An 18398-nucleotide genomic window follows, 5' to 3' on the forward strand; every position below is an offset into this window, starting at 1 on the left:
TCTTCACTTTCAAGTTTTGGGTGTCGGAAACTTTCAAGGATTCAAAAGCTAACTTATAGAGATTCAATATTCTCACAAAAATATTAAATAATTCGATTACAAGTTTTGTAATTGTTGTTGATTTTATGACTATTTAGTTGTTTTTCATTTTCTTGCAAAATATGAGATGAGAATATTAAAGTTTTAACTTTTGAGCTTAATATTATAAACAATATGTGTGAGATGAGTTATGCTTATCATTTTACTAACAATTTTAGCTTAATATTATTGTAGTTTCTTTTCGGTTTATATAGAACTTGTTAGTTTTTGGAATGTGGGTTCAGTTTAAGTTTACTTAGTTTCGTTATTTTCTCGATTTTTTTTGTAGATTAAATTGCATCTTATATAATATGGATAAGTCGTGGATGCAAAAGAATAGAACGTCATCTGAGTATGCTTATGGGGTTGAGATGTTTATTAAAAATGGGTTGAAGCATTCAAAGACGTCGAATGTCATGGCATGTCCTTGTTTAAAGTGTGTGAATGCAAAAACTTTAGATGTGAATACAATTAGAGATCACTTGTTTTTTAACGGCATCGATCAGAGTTATCAAGAATGGATTTTTCATGGTGAATCACTACCAATAAATAGAAACAATGAAAGTGTCTTTAGTAGTGTAAAAGAAGAAATTGACGAGGATGACGTTGATGACACAATTGGAATGTTTGAGGCTGCACATAATTATTTTAATGACAAGTCAGAAAATTTTGAGGAAGTTGTAGATGATGCCAAGAAACCATTATATCCTAATTGTACGAATTTTACCAAAATATCTACGTTGATAAAGTTATATAATTTGAAAGCTAAATTTGGATGGAGTGATAAGAGTTTCACTGAGTTATTACAATTAATTTCTGACATCTTACCTACTCCCAACGAATGCCCTACTTCTACTTATGAAGCAAAAAAAATTTTGTGTACTCTTGGAATGAAGTACGAGAAGATTCATGCTTGTAGGAATGATTGTTGCTTGTTTAGGAAAGAACTGTCCGATGCAAATGTATGCCCCTCTTGTGGTATGTCAAGATGGAAGATTCCTAAAAATTCAAAGAAGGAGGTTAAGAATGTTCCAGTGAAAGTCATGTGGTATTTCTCTCCAATTCCAAGATTTGAAAGAATGTTTCGAAGCAAAGAAACATCAAAATTATTGACGTGGCATGACAGAAAAAGAGAAGTGAATGATCTATTACAACATCCATAACATAATTGTTATGCTTATGTATGTTGACTTTGCTTATTAATGTATTTCCATTTTTTGCAGATTCATAGATGGAGGATAGCAGTGAGGATGAAAGAGAAATGCTTCCAGAAGTAAGAAAGAAATCATTTGTTCCACGTGGGCCAACTACTATGTCTGAGTTGGCCTTAGTGAGAAATTCTGGACAAAAGTTGCCCATTCAATTTAATGAACACGGACAACCTGTTGGAGCCACGTCTAAGAAAATGCAAAGTTACATTGGTGTGTGCGTTCGACAACAGATTCCTATCACATACAACTCTTGGAAAGAAGTTCCGAATGAGCTAAAAGATAAAATATATGATTGTATATCGGTATGAGTTCTATTGTTATGTTTTTCATATAATGTAGTTTGCTTTACACTCTAAGTTTAACTAAGCTTTTCTTTTTTTTTTGTGTAGATGTCGTTTGATTTACAACCCAATGCTAAACATTCTATACTTATGTCTGCATCAAGAAAGTTTCGAACGTTCAAGACGACGTTAACTCAGAAGTATATACTTCCGTCTAAGGATCAACCATCACTCTTGCAGTTTCCTCCCAAAATCTATTCTCATATAAATCAAGAAGATTGGGAATCGTTTGTGGATGCTAGACTAAGTGAAGAATGGGAGGTAAATAAGTTTAAATTTTCAATGGAATTAGAATTGTTTTGATATCTACCTACAAACTAATACGTTGTACAGGATTATAGTCGTATTCAAAGGGAAAGAAGGTCGAAATGCGTATACAATCACCACATGTCACGTAAGGGATATGCTAATCTTGCCGATGAACTAGTGAGTATTTCTAATTAAATTGAAGAATTTATCTTAATATGTTGTTGTTAATTAAATATGTATCTTTTGTTGTAGAAAATAACGCATGATGTTTCCTATCGATCAACTCTTTGGAAAGAAGCACGGAAAGGAAAAAATAATGATTATTTTGATGATGCTACTCGAGATTGCGCCTCTCGGATTGTAAGTATACTTATGATTACAATATATAATCTTTTGTTAACGTAACTGATGATGAATTGTTTTATACTTGTATTGTTTTATAGGATGAATTAGTTGCAACAAATAAAAATGAGGACATCTTGACTGACGCATTGGGTTCCAAGGAGCACGGTGGACGTGTAAGAGGCGTGGGTGCTTTCGTCTCTCAATCACAATATTTCAAGACAGTAAAAGGGAAGGAGAAAATGTGTGAGGATGACTCGAGGTGCAAAAGTGACAAGAAGAGAAGTAATCACTCGAGGTCATCCATTGGAAGTATTAATATAGATCTTGATGCCGATGAGGACACACCTACCAACAAAGGAGTTGAGGTAATTGACTTTGTTGTCACTTTTAGTTTTTTAACTATATAGGATCAATTGTTCTTAACTATGCTTTTAATATTTGTAAAGGGAACACCATGCCAATTGTCTATAGGATCCATTAATAATATTGTTGCAGTAGCCACGATAGTTGAGGATAACATTGGATGTCCCAATGTTAAAGTTCTAGTAGACGTGGTTACGGGAGAAAATTTGACTATACCCAATCCAGTGAAGGGAAAGATAGAGACTTTAAATCAAGCATTGGGTAACATTATAGAATGGCCTCGTCGGCTTGTTTCTACGATCAATGACAAACAAGTGTGTATCTTTTTTTTACTATTTAAGTTTTGATTTTATTTGTATATGTATTTTGAATTTAGAACCTTGGTTGTGATAAGAGCATTCAACTAGGAAGGATGTCGTATACCCTTCAAATTATACTGACGTTAACGGCATTATTAAGCTTTTAAATAGACATGCCATGAAGAACATGGAGGATGTAGACATGATTCGCATCCCAATGAACGAGCACATATTTGGAAGTGACAAATTTGTTTATTTAGCTCGTGAAGATTTGTTGCATTACTGCGGCATGGTTGAAATCGGCTATATGTGTATACTAGCGTATATTACGTAAGTAGACAACTTATACTCATCTTTATCTCCAATACCACTTTTGTAGTTAGTTTGTTGATATTTTAACTATGGTTGCTTTTACTTAGATGTCTTTGGGATAAATGTGACTGTGCAAAGAATTTTTTTGTCATTGACCAATCAAAAATATCGTCACATATCAAAGATCGTGATCTTCGATCCAGAAATTTAGCCAACCAGCTAGAAGCAGTTAACTTGGAACAGAAAGTGCTAATTCCATATAATACCGGGTAAATAAAGAAGAGAAACACATTAATATATTTCCATTGAGCTTAAATGTGTACTCACATTGAAGATGTTGTTTATTGTAGTTTTCATTGGATGTTGCATGTTATCGATCTTCGTGAAAATTGCGTTTATGTTTTGGACTCTCTTCGGAGTAAAGTCAATGAAGACATTCATGGAATCATAAATGTGTAAGTGTATTTACTTTATTACTTCTTATTTAACTTTCTTGTCTTCTAATGTTTAAAAATATTTAGAGGGTTGAAGACATGGCAAGCGAAACACGATCTACAACGCTATCGATCAACTCCAAAATGGAGACCTGTAAAGGTAATTTGCATTTACAGGTTATTACTTTTTATGAAACATAAGATTAATTTGTATTCAATTGATATACATGCAGTGCCCTCGTCAATTGGATTCTGTAGGGTGCGGGTACTACGTGCAAAAGTACATACATGAGATAGTGCATAATTCTAGTACTTCTATTACTAACCTTGTAAGTTTCTACTTTAACTTTTTACATATTACAATTTGTGATCCAAACTCATACTTTCCATATCTTTCTCTTTGTGTGTAGTTCAATACCAAAAATGCATATAGCCAAGAGGAGATTGATGAGATTCGAACTGAATGGGCAGCTTTTGTTAGCAGATTTGTGTAAGTAGTTGCTTTTTGTAGTTAGGTTAGTAGTTGATTTTTGTAGTTAGGTTAGTAGTTGATTTTTGTAGTTAGGTTAGTAGTTGGTCGAGTTAAGTTTTTGTAGGGGACGGCAGTCCTATAGTTTTTTGAAGGGCATGTGGTCCCGTACTAATTGTTGTTTGTTAGATAGTTTGTACCTATACTTTAGTTAGTGAAGGAACCTTCTATTGTGTTTATAAATCACGATCTTATATATTATCTTTAATGGCGTTAGTGTGCTTGTATTTTAGTGTTGGATCTTATGCATTGTAGGTGTTTACTATTGGTTTGCCATGGATGGTAGGATGTGTTGTTTGATATGTGTGATTATGTATATATTGGAGGATTTGGAGTAGTTGGACTTATAGTGTTGAATATAGTTGTGTTTATAATATGTAAGTGTTGGATGATGTGTATTTGTTGTAGTTCTATATGGAAGTGTGGAAAAGTGTGCTTGTATTTTAGTGTTGGATCTTATGCGTTTTAGGTGTTTACTATTGGTTTGCCATGGATGGTAGGATGTGTTGTTTGATATGTGTGATTATATATAAGTGTATATATTGGAGGATTTGGAGTAGTTGGACTTATAGTATTGAATATAGTTGTGTTTATTGATATGTGACTATATGTAAGTGTTGGAAGTGTATGCTGGAATTTTAGGTATTATTGTGTGCATTGCAGGTGAATTAGGTATTATTGTGTGCATTGAGTAGTAGGCATTATAGCTAGTGTGCAAGCAATTTTTTTATTTTTTACAATATACGATGACGAACATTTCCGGACGTAGTTCGACTCAAATAATATCGGTTTTGCCGTCATAAAAACTATTATAAATACGACATGAAATGAATCTTTAAAAACGACATTAAATGTGTCTTTAATGTCGGTGGAAAAACGACATTAAATGTGTCTTTAATGTCGGTGGAAAAACGACATTAAAGATGTGCACTAAGCAACATTAATGTCAGTTTAAAAACGACATTAAAGACATCTTTAATGTCGGTTATAAACCGACATTAAAGACAGCTTTAATGTCGGTTATAAACCGACATTAAAGATAAACCGACATTAAAGACCTTCAATAACACCTTCAAAGATGTCGGTTTATAACCGACATCAAAGGTCTTTAATGTCGGTTTATAACCGACATCAAAGACCCCTTTAATGTCGGTTATAAACCGACATTAAAGCCCAACCGACATTAAAGGCCTTTAATAACGCTCACAAAGATGTCGGTCGCCAAGTGACATTAAAGGCCTTTAATGTCGGTTTTAAACCGACATTAAAGGCCAAATTTCTTGTAGTGTGAGTAACAGATGAAACAGTGATTTGTGTGATCATGGAGATCTTTAGAGGGATCTAAAGACGTTGTCAAAGATATTCACTCATGTAGTCAGGGGAAGCTTGAAGCTAGACATCGTGAAGATAAGTAATTCAGGGGGAACTTGGAGTCTGATGTCAAGACACGTGTTATTAAGTGAAATCATTAAACAGAGTACCATATGTTGTATTGATCTATATTGCCTAAAGTGAATATTAATAAAAATTACTCATCAGGGTTGTGCGCAGCTCCCCAGACGTAGGCAATATTGGCCGAACTGGGTTAACAAAGTTTCTTGTGTTATTCTCTTCTATTGTCACTCAAGCTATTACAACTGTTACTAGCTTTAGTATTAACTGAATGTTTAATTGATTATCTCACATTGTTTTTTCACAAGGATAGAAAGACTCCCACCATGTTATGTGATTTCTAAATGTGTTCATTTGTATCAGGTACCTGTTTAGATTGTTTTTCTAGCAAATTTCTCTCAATTCCAATTATGTTCCCTTCCTGTATAATCATAATATGTTGACACTTGCTTTACTGCTATAACTTATAGGCTTGTTTAATTTTTTCATCATTGCTATAAGCTTTTTCATCAATAATTATTATCCTTTTCTTTTTAAGTCTTTTTTTTTTAATAATTCTTTATTGTCAATCACACTTATATCTTGTCCAGTTATATTGAAACTAATTAAGTTTTCCCTTATGCTGACTATAGCTTTGGAAATCTTATATTAAAAGGCCAATGGTAATTGTTGGACCAAGCCTTGGTGTTGTTGTTGCTATTGATTTTGATGTCAATTATCCATAAGTTGTATATATCTGCCAGCTGGAATTTATGACTACAAATTTGAAGTTATATCCTCATGTAAAATCATTCCAGAGAGTCTTTCGTCGAATTGATTTATGCAAGTGTATATGCAAAAGGTATAGGAAACTTAATTAGCTCCCTTACCAAGATTGATTGCCTATGCTGGGGTGAGACTTTGCTTACTTCTGTGGACATTACATCAAGCGTGCCAATGCTAAGAACTTTTGATGAGAGATTGATTTTATGCAACTACAATTTACAAAACTAAAAAATTTACTTCATCCGTACATCCTTTCCCATCCATTTTACCATACCATTATGGCATCACCACAAGCTTTCATGATAATTGTTCTGTTAAAATCTTCTAGAAGAGAATCGTTCTTCTAATTTTTTATCTATAAATTTGATTTTCTGCAAAGAAATTGGCAGTTACTAGGGGAAAGATTTTTACACTTGTTTCTTTTTTGAAAAATCGTCATGAAGCCACTTTTTATATTTGCTGGTTTCTATGTAATTCCTAATTTTCTTTAACTTTTTGATCAGGTATTTTTATTAAAGAGCATTCCTTTGCATGTACATGTGAAGTTTTATACCTTCACTGGCATACCATTTAGTACTAACCTGGATTGAGCGAACGTAAGTTCTCCCCAACTTTAAGGAGCTAGCATGTTTATCATGTAGCTCTCGACTTGGTGTGTATTTTATGATATTGGAAGTTTTATTTGACATCAAGATAAAATGTCATGTGTTCATAACCAATTGACATCCTGTTTTGACTGTTCTCTTTCTGTCTTTACTTATATTTTATTAGATTGGCCACCTACATTGTTTATTACCTTGGTGGGAGGATGCAATTGTTAGTTTTATGTCAATGGGAATATAAAGTCAGCAGCCAGATTGAAAAGGTCAACAAACCTCTTTTGACGTGTGTTCTACAATGAGGTCTGAAAGGTGCTCTACATGATTGAAATCCAAATAAATATAACATCATCCAAATAAACCCCAAAAAAAAAAAAAAAAATCTGCTCTTGCTTGTTTTCTTAGCCTGATGATGGTGGACATAAACCCCTCCCTTAAACATTTTAGACTAGTGACCTGGGGCAAGTTAGGAAAAAAAGAAAAAGAAAAAATGTTACCTACTGCTTAGAAACATTAGTAAGGTTAAACAGAATCTTGTAGAATGAGTTCATGTAAGTTGGTCAAAAGTCTTGTGAAATTAAGACAAGCAATCCTAAGTTGATGGAATGTGCTGTGTATGTGAATGTGCTGCAGTTAAATGAACTAAATATAAACCTTTCTTATATTCTTATCTTGACGTAGAGAGTCATATATACTCTAACATTTCATTTTGTTTTCTTACTAGGTTTTGTTACGATCCATTTGAACAGTGAAACCATGTTTGCGGCAATTGATTTACTTATTTTAAATAGCTTGTTGGTACCAAAACATGTATGTTCATTCTATCATTGTACAAATCCTTTACCAACAATTGTAAAGATATTACAAAGTGTATGTTAACGTGTATATATATATATATATATTAAAGCGTTCACGGTTTGTTTCCATATGAGTTTGTTCTATAGTACTTTGTGTTTGAATTGATTTGTGTTCCCTTTCAGGCTAAAAGCTTCTTTCCTTATTCACTTTCCAAAAGACATCTCGGTGTCGACCCCCAGAAAATTCAAATTTCTGAGTTCTTAACCAATTGAAGTTATATGTTGTAAGACAGAAAATTAATTAAAATTAACCTTTACAAAGAATTTAAAATTAATCTCTTAATCAATCTCTTAATCATGCAAATTAATCTTTACAAAGAATTTAAAATTAATCTCTTAATCATGCAAATTAATCTTTATAAAAAAATTAAAATTAATCTCTTAATCATGCAAATTTAAGAGGGTTTAAAATTTAAAGAAAATTTTGAACATCAAATGCATTTAGTTAGTAATATGAAATTGGAGTCCACAACAATAGATTCAATAAAAGAAAGGGAAAAAAACCAATAAAGCTGTACTTTATGTTTTTAGTATTTTCAACATACATGATAGGTTGGGAAAGTTGTTGAAGATATGTATTTGTAATATATTTATAAACCATTTTTTTAAAAAATATATTTCATGCAATCTTGGATGCAAACTCACTCAATTCTCTAATTACAATTTTTTTTTTTTTTTTTGTTCTATAGCCAAGAACCAGCGCTCTTCATTAATACTTCTTTTCTCGCTCAAATAAGATTGTTTTGTTCTAATTCCATTTTTGCAACACACCCTCTAAACTCGCTCGTAATGTCGTCAAATGTGTCTCGTTATAAATATGGACTCATGCGTTAGAGCATGTAATTATATATGTTAAAAACAAATTTACGTCGCTATCGCTAATTCTAAATCGGCAATAAATAATTTGTATTTCTAAAAAATGACTTAGAATAAAATTAGTACAATTTGTTAACAAATTATTTTAAAATTGGATAACTGTCTTTCATAAGAAAATATGCAATAATAATTTCTTACTTATATTTACTATGTCATTTAAAAAAATTACTACAAGAAAAAATATATTCATAACTCTGTTTAAATTTTAAACTCATTTTAAAGAAAGTATTTAAAATAAAATGTAGTGAGAAATATTTTTTTCCATAGATAATCTAAATGCATCTTGTATAACTAACAGTATTTTTCATATCAAACTCTGAAATCTTTAATTAAATATAAATATTCATATGTATAATTAATTAATCCAATAAATTATGCTAAATAAATTCATAAACTTTTCGATTCGAATTAATCTATACCTACAATGATCTAATAATAAATTATTCAAGATAATTAACCCACAAAACTACCCTAGTTGTTTTGGGTTACAATTAGCCATTTAACTTTCCTTGGTTTTGCCATACAAGAGAAATTCCCTCTTGTTGCCATATGTTTTTAATCAATTAACTTTTATTTTATTTTTTAAAAAAATAGGCATCAATATTAACATTTTATTGTGATTTTAAATTTTGGTTATAATATTTAAATTATTAAATAAACATTCTATATTTATAACATGATAAACTTACATAAATGAACAAAACTGTAAACTATTTACGGCCTGTGTAACAAAACCCATAAGATTAATCCTTTTTTAAATATTCTAGGTTTACTCTTCCATCTTTCTATTCTTTCTCACGATTCGTCTTTCTCCTGTTATTTCGTCTTCCCCTGCGATTTCGTCTTTCTTCTTTTCTCTTTTTCTTTTTTGCAATTTATTTCCATCATCTTTCTTATTTTTCAATTCTTTATTTATGTTGTTTAATCTTTCCATCGTTTTTCTTCTTTTCCTTTTCGTTGCTTTTCGCTTCGATTTCTTTCCATCGTATTTCTATTTTGCTGCGATTTCTTTCCATCGTCTTTCTTCTTCTTCTTTTTTACGTGTTTACATTTGGTAACCAAATCTAAACGACTTTGTAGACTGTGTACAACAAAATAGCAAAATCTAAAAGATCGTGTATAAAGAATCTTGAAAAAAAAAATCATTTAGATTGAAGTAGCCAAATGGAAACGATCGTGTAAAAAAAAGATTGTGTATAAAGAATCTTGAAAAAAAATCATTTAGATTGGAGTAGCCAAATGTAAACGATCGTTTAAAAAAAGAAACGATCGTGTAAAAAACTAAAATAACGTGTATAAAAAATCTTGAAAAAAAAATCAGTTGGATTGGAGTAGACAAATGTAAACAATGTGTAAAAAAAGTAAACGATTATGTAAATAAATCTAAACGATCGTGTAACAAAATAAAACGATAAAATTGAAAAGATAAATTATAGTCATATCTAAACGATCGCGTATAAATTGTAGTCATATCTAAACGATTGTGTATAAATTGTAGTCATATCTAAACGATCGGGTTGTAGCTAAAACGATCGCCTATAAATTATAATCATATCTAAATAATCGTCTTGTAGTCATATCTAAATGATCGCTTATAATTTATAGTCATATCTAAATGATCGCATATATTGAACCATATCTAAATGATCGCGTATATATTGAACATATCTAAACGATCGCCTTGTAGTCATATCTAAACGATCGCGTATAAATTATAGTCATATCTAAACGATCGCGTATATATTGAACCATAGCTAAATGATCGCGTATGTATTGAATCATATCTAAACGATCGCGTATAAATCGCAAATATATTACACGCGGTTATTGACGACTAGTTGACGGGACATTTTTGGTATTTTATACAGTGGGCCTCTAAACTTTTCCATGGTTAGAATTGTTCTATAGAATGTAAACATTTTGTCGTTTTTTTATATTTATGAAAAAAGCCCATATAACGTTAACATTTGGTTACTTAGATTCTACGCTTTTCATAATTTTTTATGTCAAAATCAAACTAGTTAAACAAATATTAGTATGTTTTTGGAGAAGCATAGATCTGCAAACTCATAATTAAAAAAAAAAAAAAAAAAGTTTATGATATAATTGAAAAGATGGTTCACGTCTGATTGGTACGAATAAGAAAGGCAATAAAAAAATAAGTAAGAAAATAAATATGGTAGGAAAAGTTAGGCATGATACATGAAGATCCCAACAACAACAAGTATTATTATTATTATTATTATTATTATTATTATTATTATTGTAAAAGAGTATTAATATAGATTTAGAAATGTATGTCTTGGGGAGGAAGGAGAAGACATGAGGACACATATGGTATCATATCAACTCCACCTTGACCCCCAAGAAAATTGTAGTCAAATCAAATGTAGGCAACAGTCAATATTGAATTTAAAACCTTTCCCTTTTCAAACCCTATTATATATTGTATTCAATGAACTTCACTTTTCAAAACACCCTCTTCTAATATATTATATTTATAATATAACATAACTGTTATATAAAATGCTTTCTAGGCTACTTCTTTCTCTCTACATCCTCCAACAATACTATCACAATCTAACACTTACAGTTACAATTCTTCCACATCATACCTTATTTTAATATCTTTCACACAAAATATATATTATAACTTACTACCTATTTCATTAAATTCAAGCTTTATATTCAAATTTTGGATTTACTAAAATTGAGGTTTAAATACTTTAAATGTGTGTATAAATTAAAATTATGTTTGTATCCGAGAAATTGAGATCAAAATCGTATTTTTAACTTTCTTTCACATAATACAATAGTTAGAAAAAGAAATCTTTACGTATAATATATATAATGTAGTGGAAAAGAATATAATGCACAAATAAAAAATAGTGCAAAAAGTAAGAGATAGATACGTACTTAGAATTAGGTGGGCATGTCTTTCGATTAAAATATATATGTTAAGAGAAAAGTAAAATATTGTCACACCACACCTGTAATTAAGAGTTGCACCACAGTAAGTATTCATCTCTCTATAAATAAGCCGTCATAAAAACACCACTGAATTTTTTAAAAAAAGAGAACATTCAATGACGAAACCCAACACAGTGCCTCTATACGAGAAAATAGAAGTTAAAAGACCAATACAGAGATTACTTGATCTTACAATCTTCTTCCTCCTCCTTTCTCTTCTTCTCTATCGCTTCCTCACCCTCCGTTCTCATGCCTTCACTTACCTCCACACCATCGCCTTCCTCTGCGAGCTTTGGTTCACTTTCACTTGGCTTCTCGTTATCAACGTCACATGGAATCCCATCCATTACACTACCTATCCTCAACGCCTCCTCAAACGGTAACTTCATTTACTTACCATTTTCCACTCTTTCTTTCCTTTTTCTTCCTCTCTGTCTTTGATTTATGTTTCCATTTACAGAGTCGATGAGCTTCCTCCCGTTGATGTATTCGTTACGACGGCGGATCCTCTACTTGAGCCGCCGTTGGTCACTGTTAACACGGTGCTTTCTTTGTTAGCGGCTGATTATCCGGCTAATAGATTGGCTGTTTATGTTTCGGACGATGGATGTTCTCCAATTACTTTCTATTCCCTTATCGAAGCTCTAAAGTTCGCCAAAATTTGGGTTCCTTTTTGTAAAAAGTATGAAGCTGAAGTTGGGGCTCCGTTTAGGTATTTTTCTGGTGATTTGAGCTTTGATGGAACTGAGGAATTCCAGTGCGAGTGGAGCAGAATGAAGGTAACAAGAATTAGGAGATGTGGTTTTGATAATTCGGGGATTACAATAGAGATTTATGTGTTTATTGTCTGTGTGATAAGGATGAGTATGAGAAGCTAAGGCGGAACATTGAGGAAGCAGCTAAAAATGTTGTGTCCCCAGATCTTACGAGCGACTTGGCGGATTTCTCTAACATAGAATCAAATAATCATCCTCCTATAATTAAGGTACAACTTCTTAATCATTAATTATTCTATCCAACGATTGTATTTTACTGGTTTGTATTGATGTCATCTTGGCCGGAATTGAGTGATGAATACAACGTTTTTAACTCTTTTGACACGTTTGGACCCTGAATTCTGTGATTTCTTGGTGACAATCCTAGCTAGGACAGAGACCAAGTAAAAAGAAAAAGAAAAGAAAAGAAAAGAAAATTGGGGTCTTCATCGACTCTTGCTTCGGAAAATTCGGTCTGTCTTTGATTCTTAGATGTGTTTGAATAGTATTGTAAACGTTCACCTTTTTTTTTTTTTTGTTTCTTTCTTTGTTTATTCAATGAAATGAAGTCTGTTTTGATACTTTGCACAATTTTGAGGAAAAAAGTTTCTCTTTTGGAATCATTGATAGAGCGTTTTGGAGATATTTATTTAGTTTCCTTTTCAATTTCTTTCACTTTCTAAATAATCAAAATGGATGAACGAGATAACCATTTGCTTTACAAAGTTGGGGGAAAGAAGCGAGTTTGATAAATTGGATTTTTTCTTTTTTTGAAAATTAAGCTTGTATATATCCCTTTCACAAATAATTCTTTTGCTTCGATATCTACTTTTTACTAATGTTCTAAAAAAGCAAGGCAAGTTTGAAAAAAAAAACAAAAGAAATGTAGACCCTGTTTGATAACTATTTCGTTTCTTTTTTTATTTTTGTTTGTTTTGTTTTTGACAATCAAGTCTATTTCTTCTCCACATCTTACAATGATTTGTATTTTCTTAAATATAATGGTTGGATTCTCAGCAAATTCCAAAAACAAAAACAACTTTTCGGAAGCTTCTCTTTTTCGTTTTCAAGTTCTAGCTTGCTTTTTTAAACCATTGATAGAGTATAGATAACAAAGAAAGAAAGTTGGAGGTGGAAATAGTGTCTATAGGCTTAATTTTCAAAAACAAAATAAAAAAACAAAATCGTTACCAAATGGCTTTAAGAAAATGCAAATGATCGCAAGGAGTTGAGAGGAAATGGACTTAATTTTCAAAAACTAAATGCTTATCTAAACTTTTCACTTTTTGACCTTTCCCAATTTCCGTCTTGCCGGGATTGTCACTAAGAAAGCACAAAATTGATGGTTCAAGCATGTCAACAAAAAAAAAAAAAAAAAAAAAAAAAATTGAAGAAAAAATGAAAGGATAAAAAAGCTTTCTATTGGTCTTGGTATCAATCTATGCCGAGAAGGCACCAGGATGGCCTAGTAAAACATTTAGCGAAAAAGGTATGATTGTTGAAAAGTGAAAAACTATTTGTACCATTTCTAACAATTGTTTGATATTCAGATGTATAATACTGAAATAGTTAAGCAATTGTTGACAGAATATTAACTTTTGAACATTTACCATTTGCAGGTAATTTGGGAGAACAAGGAAGGCCTTCGGGATGGATTGCCTCATTTGGTCTATGTCTCGAGAGAGAAGAGACCTCAACATTCACATCATTACAAAGCTGGTGCAATGAATGTTTTGGTAATTTTCACATCATTTTTATCTTGAATCCTCCATATATTCCGTGATCTTTCTTAAAGAGTATTGTAATGTATGTCTGTGCAGGCCAGAGTGTCTGGATTGATGACCAATGCACCTTATATCTTGAATGTAGACTGTGACATGTATGTCAATAATCCTTCTGTTCTTTTACAAGGAATGTGTCTCTTCCTAGACCCAACTATTGATAAAGAGTATGCATTTGTTCAATTTCCCCAACGATTTTACAATGGACCCAAAGATGATCCATATGGGAACCAATGGATTGTCATGATGGAGGTGACTTATTTAAATGAATGAATCTTCTGTTCTTCATATTGAATATTCTTTTGACAGCTCACTTTTGGGAAACCAATATTTTGTTATCTGGTATTTACTTTTTTTTTTTGTTGGCAGTTCACTTTTCGTGGAATGGCGGGGATACAAGGGCCTGGTTATATGGGAACAGGATGTATCCATAGACGAAAAGTTTTATATGGTCAATCCCCAGATGGTGCAAATATTTTTGGTAATGAATAGAATCAATGCTTCTACACAAAGTACTTAATTCATTTTATGTTTGATTGCATGATTTATTTCCATTCATTTTTCAGGAAAACATTACGACGATGAATTGCATAAAACATTTGGAAATTCGAAAGAGTTTGTAAACTCAGCAGCTCATGCTCTGAGAAGCCTAACTGATTATCCAAACAGCCTATCCAATTCTATCATATCACTGAAGGAAGTTGCTACCTCTGACTATGAAATCAATTCATGTTGGGGTACCAAGGTTTGCTACTTCAATTCAAATACCCTTTTCCCCCTTAATTAACAACTTGAGTTGTAGTTCTGACAAAAATAATTAGATTAAATCGTTTGTTTGCCATTTTGAATACCCAAATTCTATGCTAAACAATTGTTAATCAGATAAACTTTTGATATTTAATTTAGCTCTAGTTCATGTAAGCATGACCATAGATATTCTTCCCAAAATTTACCTGGAATCTTTGTAGGTATGACATGTCTAAAATGTAAATGCAGCTTTGAACCTAATTATGTAATATCTATCTTGGTGGTTCAATAATTGTTGATTGGTTTCTTAGTTCGGTTGGCTATATGGATCCTTATTGGAGGATGTGTTGACTGGATCAGAGATCCATAAAATGGGATGGAAATCTGCTTACCTTACACCAACTCCACCAGCCTTCTTAGGATGTGCTCCCTCGGGTGGTCCAATTCCATTGAACCATCAAAAGAGAGCAATGACAGGACTACTAGAAATTTTCTTCAGCAAAAAATGCCCCGTTTTCAATTCTCTCTTTGGTAAGCTCCAATTCAGGCAACGTATGGTCTCCGTGTGGATATCTCTTTGGGGGATTCGTTCTATTCCGGAGATTTGTTATGCGACTCTTCCAGCGTTCTGTTTGATTGCCAACTCCCATTTCTTGCCCAAGGCAAGTAGAAAATTCAATCTCTTTCACAGAACTTACTAATTTTTCTTTGTAGGGACAGTTGCAAATATAAGATATTCCAAATATAACAGAACACAAAAATTCCAGCAAATTTAGTTAAATTTAGATCCAATTTTCAAATTATATTAATGATAGACCATATTGCTAATAAGAGTTTATGAACCTTAGAATCTATCATGGGTAGACTTTGCTATACTTGCAAATCTTTAATACTTTTGCCATACACTCTTAATTATTAGCTTTAGATGTGCTACCTGTTGGAATTACCCAATATAGGAGCTTGTAAGTTATTAAAAATACAGATTTCATTTAATAATCAATTGACAATGAGAGAGTATCTTCTAAACATTGCTACGTCTCTTCATCCACCAAATGGACATTTAAATTTTGAATGCAGGTACAAGAACCAGTAGGATGCATCCCTTTGTTGCTGTTTGTGTTTTACAATCTACAACAACTGTTACAATATTGGGAAACAGGCCAATCAGCAAGAGCGTGGTGGAATAATGAGAGAATGGCGAGGATAAACACAATCTGTGCTTCCTTGCTTGGGGCAGTGGCGGTGGTTCTCAAGCTACTAGGACTGTCAGAGACTGTGTTTGAAGTAACGAAAAAGGAGTCATCTTCTTCGAGTGACGACAAAGAGAGTAGTAGTGATAGAGATTTGGGCCGTTTCACATTTGATGAGTCCCCATTGTTTGTGCCAGGCACAACCATTTTGATTATTCAACTACTAGCACTTTCAATAGCTTTCTTAAGGATAAGGCAGCCAAATGTGGTAGAGTTTGGGGTGGGCGAGGTGACATGCAGTGTGTGGCTGATTTTGTGCTTTTGGTCATTCTTGAAGGGGATGTTTGCAAAGGGAAAATATGGGCTTCCGTGGTCCACCTTGTGTAAGTCAAGTGCTTTGGCATTCTTGTTTGTATGCTTCTGTATTATACCTACTAAGTGAGATAAATGAATGAGCTGACTAGTTACTGGAATTAGAAGTATATTCAAGCTAGAAGTGTTGTAGAGGTATTTTGAAATCATATGGAGGTATTATTTTGTATAATTTGGTTGATTGTATTGTGCTTTTCAACCTTTAAAAGTTTTCAATAGAGTAATTACAAAAATAGCAAAAAAAAAAAAAAAAAAAAAAAAAAATCCCTCATTTTCGTGTATTTTTGACCGATTTCTTCATTACCTTGCAATTTCTTCTCCACATCGTCTTTGGCTACTTCTTCTTTGTTGATCGACCGTTTCTGTTTGTTCTTTGATTGAATTGAGGTCGATCTTTCTCGATAAGCAGTGAGATGAAGAGTATTGAGATGTGGGTATTGGGTCAAAAGTGAGAGTGAAGATCAAGAAATGGAGAAGTGGGTATTGGGTTGAAATACTTGTCCATTATTGGGTCTGACGTGTGGTTATTGTGGCTACTTTCACTTGGCATTCGAAGGACTTTACAATATTTTCACTTGGGATTGTAAGGACTTTACAAAATTTTGCTCTTCTTCTAAATAGATTTACTTACCATTTTTAAATCCCCTATTTAATATGTCTTTCATTTTTAATTTTTTTTTAAAAAAAATCTAATTTCAGTATATATTAAATAATTTTTTGTTTTAATCAAATTATGATTGTAGTTTAGTGGTTGTGTCTCATTCTCATAACTTTCATGTTGTGGTTTTAAATTGAAACATGTATATTAAAAAAAGTAATATTTTATAATAGTTGATAAATTTTTATTTAATCTTTTTCACATATATAGTTTAGATTAGAACTTATTGTTGATAATAGAAGTAAATTAGAAGGTTTGTATGGTTGATTGGAATTTCAAATCAATGGAGGGGAGAGTTTAAGATTTTTTTGAGCAAAAAAGGATAGTTAATCAATTTTGTTTTTAAGATGGACCTCCACAAAATGAGTTGTTGAAATAAAACATCGACATATTGTAGAAATTAGCTCAACACTGCTCTTCTTTCGATCTCAACTATTCTCTCAAATCTATTGGGTGGATGTTTCTCTCATTGTTGTTTATCTAATAAATAGAATGGCTAGCAAATTTGGTGTTATAACCTTCTCGAAAATTGTATCTTAAAAGTCTTTGGTTTCAAGTGTTTTCGATACTTGAGAAATTACAATAGAGATAAATTACTGAAAAGTTGTGTTTTCATAGGTTTTAACGTTGTTCACAAAAGAATATAGGTGTCCTGATTCCTCAACCAATAAAATATACATATTTACATATTTATCGTGAAAATATTTATTTTTCCCTTTTAGAAATTAAAACTAATGGCATGAAATTGACAAAAAAAGGCAGGAAATGCAAAGAGTTCATTTAAAGAGTGTTTTATTATTCGAGTGAGAATAGTAGATTTCAGATTATAGACACATTTAGGGTCAAAGAATTTATATATGGGTCACTCTTTTAAATTCTATAACCAAAATCGTAAACAACATAAATACAAATACAACTTGGATTTAAAACCGAGACACATATATTTAGTCATTTGAAGCAATATATTACAAATTCAAGGCATTCCAACAACTATCTAACACTTTTAAATTAGAGAAAGAACACATAAAAGGGACAAAAGCTGTAGCAATCGTCAAACATCAATTACACAAATCATGTTCTACCAACAATTCTTGGAGGGAAAATGAAAGAAGTATAAATGTACTTGAGGCAAAATATGTTGGATGCAATCAACAAAACCAAGAGGAAGCAATTCGAAATGATTAAAAGAAAAACAAAATGGTTAGAGTACAAACATAGTGTTAAATTCAAGTTCATTATAAAAAGAAATGTTAATGAATATATAAGTGATAACAA

The 18398-nt window shown here is 31.9% G+C and overlaps 1 protein-coding gene and 2 long non-coding RNA genes across 3 annotated transcripts; 2 read left to right on the plus strand and 1 right to left on the minus strand.

The window, feature by feature from the left end:
* The first annotated feature begins 3632 nt into the window (after positions 1-3632).
* Positions 3633-4219, plus strand: LOC127143985 (uncharacterized). Its single transcript, XR_007815473.1, has 3 exons — positions 3633-3792; positions 3866-3961; positions 4043-4219. It is a non-coding gene; the product is annotated as an uncharacterized LOC127143985 (long non-coding RNA).
* Positions 4220-11695: 7476 nt separating this feature from the next.
* On the plus strand, positions 11696-16637 carry LOC103495986 (cellulose synthase-like protein H1). Its single transcript, XM_008457692.3, has 9 exons — positions 11696-11999; positions 12081-12399; positions 12480-12605; positions 13995-14111; positions 14196-14408; positions 14526-14637; positions 14723-14901; positions 15215-15565; positions 15981-16637. The coding sequence occupies exons 1-9, from the start codon at positions 11737-11739 to the stop codon at positions 16533-16535; spliced, it is 2235 nt and encodes a 744-aa protein (XP_008455914.2). The 5' UTR covers positions 11696-11736; the 3' UTR covers positions 16536-16637.
* Positions 15871-17191, minus strand: LOC127151684 (uncharacterized). Its single transcript, XR_007824765.1, has 2 exons — positions 16770-17191; positions 15871-16524 (listed from the first exon to the last, which is right to left on the minus strand). It is a non-coding gene; the product is annotated as an uncharacterized LOC127151684 (long non-coding RNA).
* Positions 17192-18398: the final 1207 nt, after the last annotated feature.

This window comes from Cucumis melo, chromosome 11, assembly GCF_025177605.1.
Source record: "Cucumis melo cultivar AY chromosome 11, USDA_Cmelo_AY_1.0, whole genome shotgun sequence".
NCBI classification, from domain to species: Eukaryota; Viridiplantae; Streptophyta; class Magnoliopsida; order Cucurbitales; family Cucurbitaceae; genus Cucumis; species Cucumis melo.

Excerpts from the sequence above, each read along its gene's own strand:
- LOC103495986 (XM_008457692.3), top strand. The coding sequence starts at position 11,737 with ATGACGAAACCCAACACAGTGCCTCTATACGAGAAAATAGAAGTTAAA. Across the intron at positions 12,400-12,479 it reads GCGAGTGGAGCAGAATGAAG|GATGAGTATGAGAAGCTAAG; the intron begins GTAACAAGAATT and ends CTGTGTGATAAG. Across the intron at positions 14,409-14,525 it reads AATGGATTGTCATGATGGAG|TTCACTTTTCGTGGAATGGC; the intron begins GTGACTTATTTA and ends TTTTGTTGGCAG.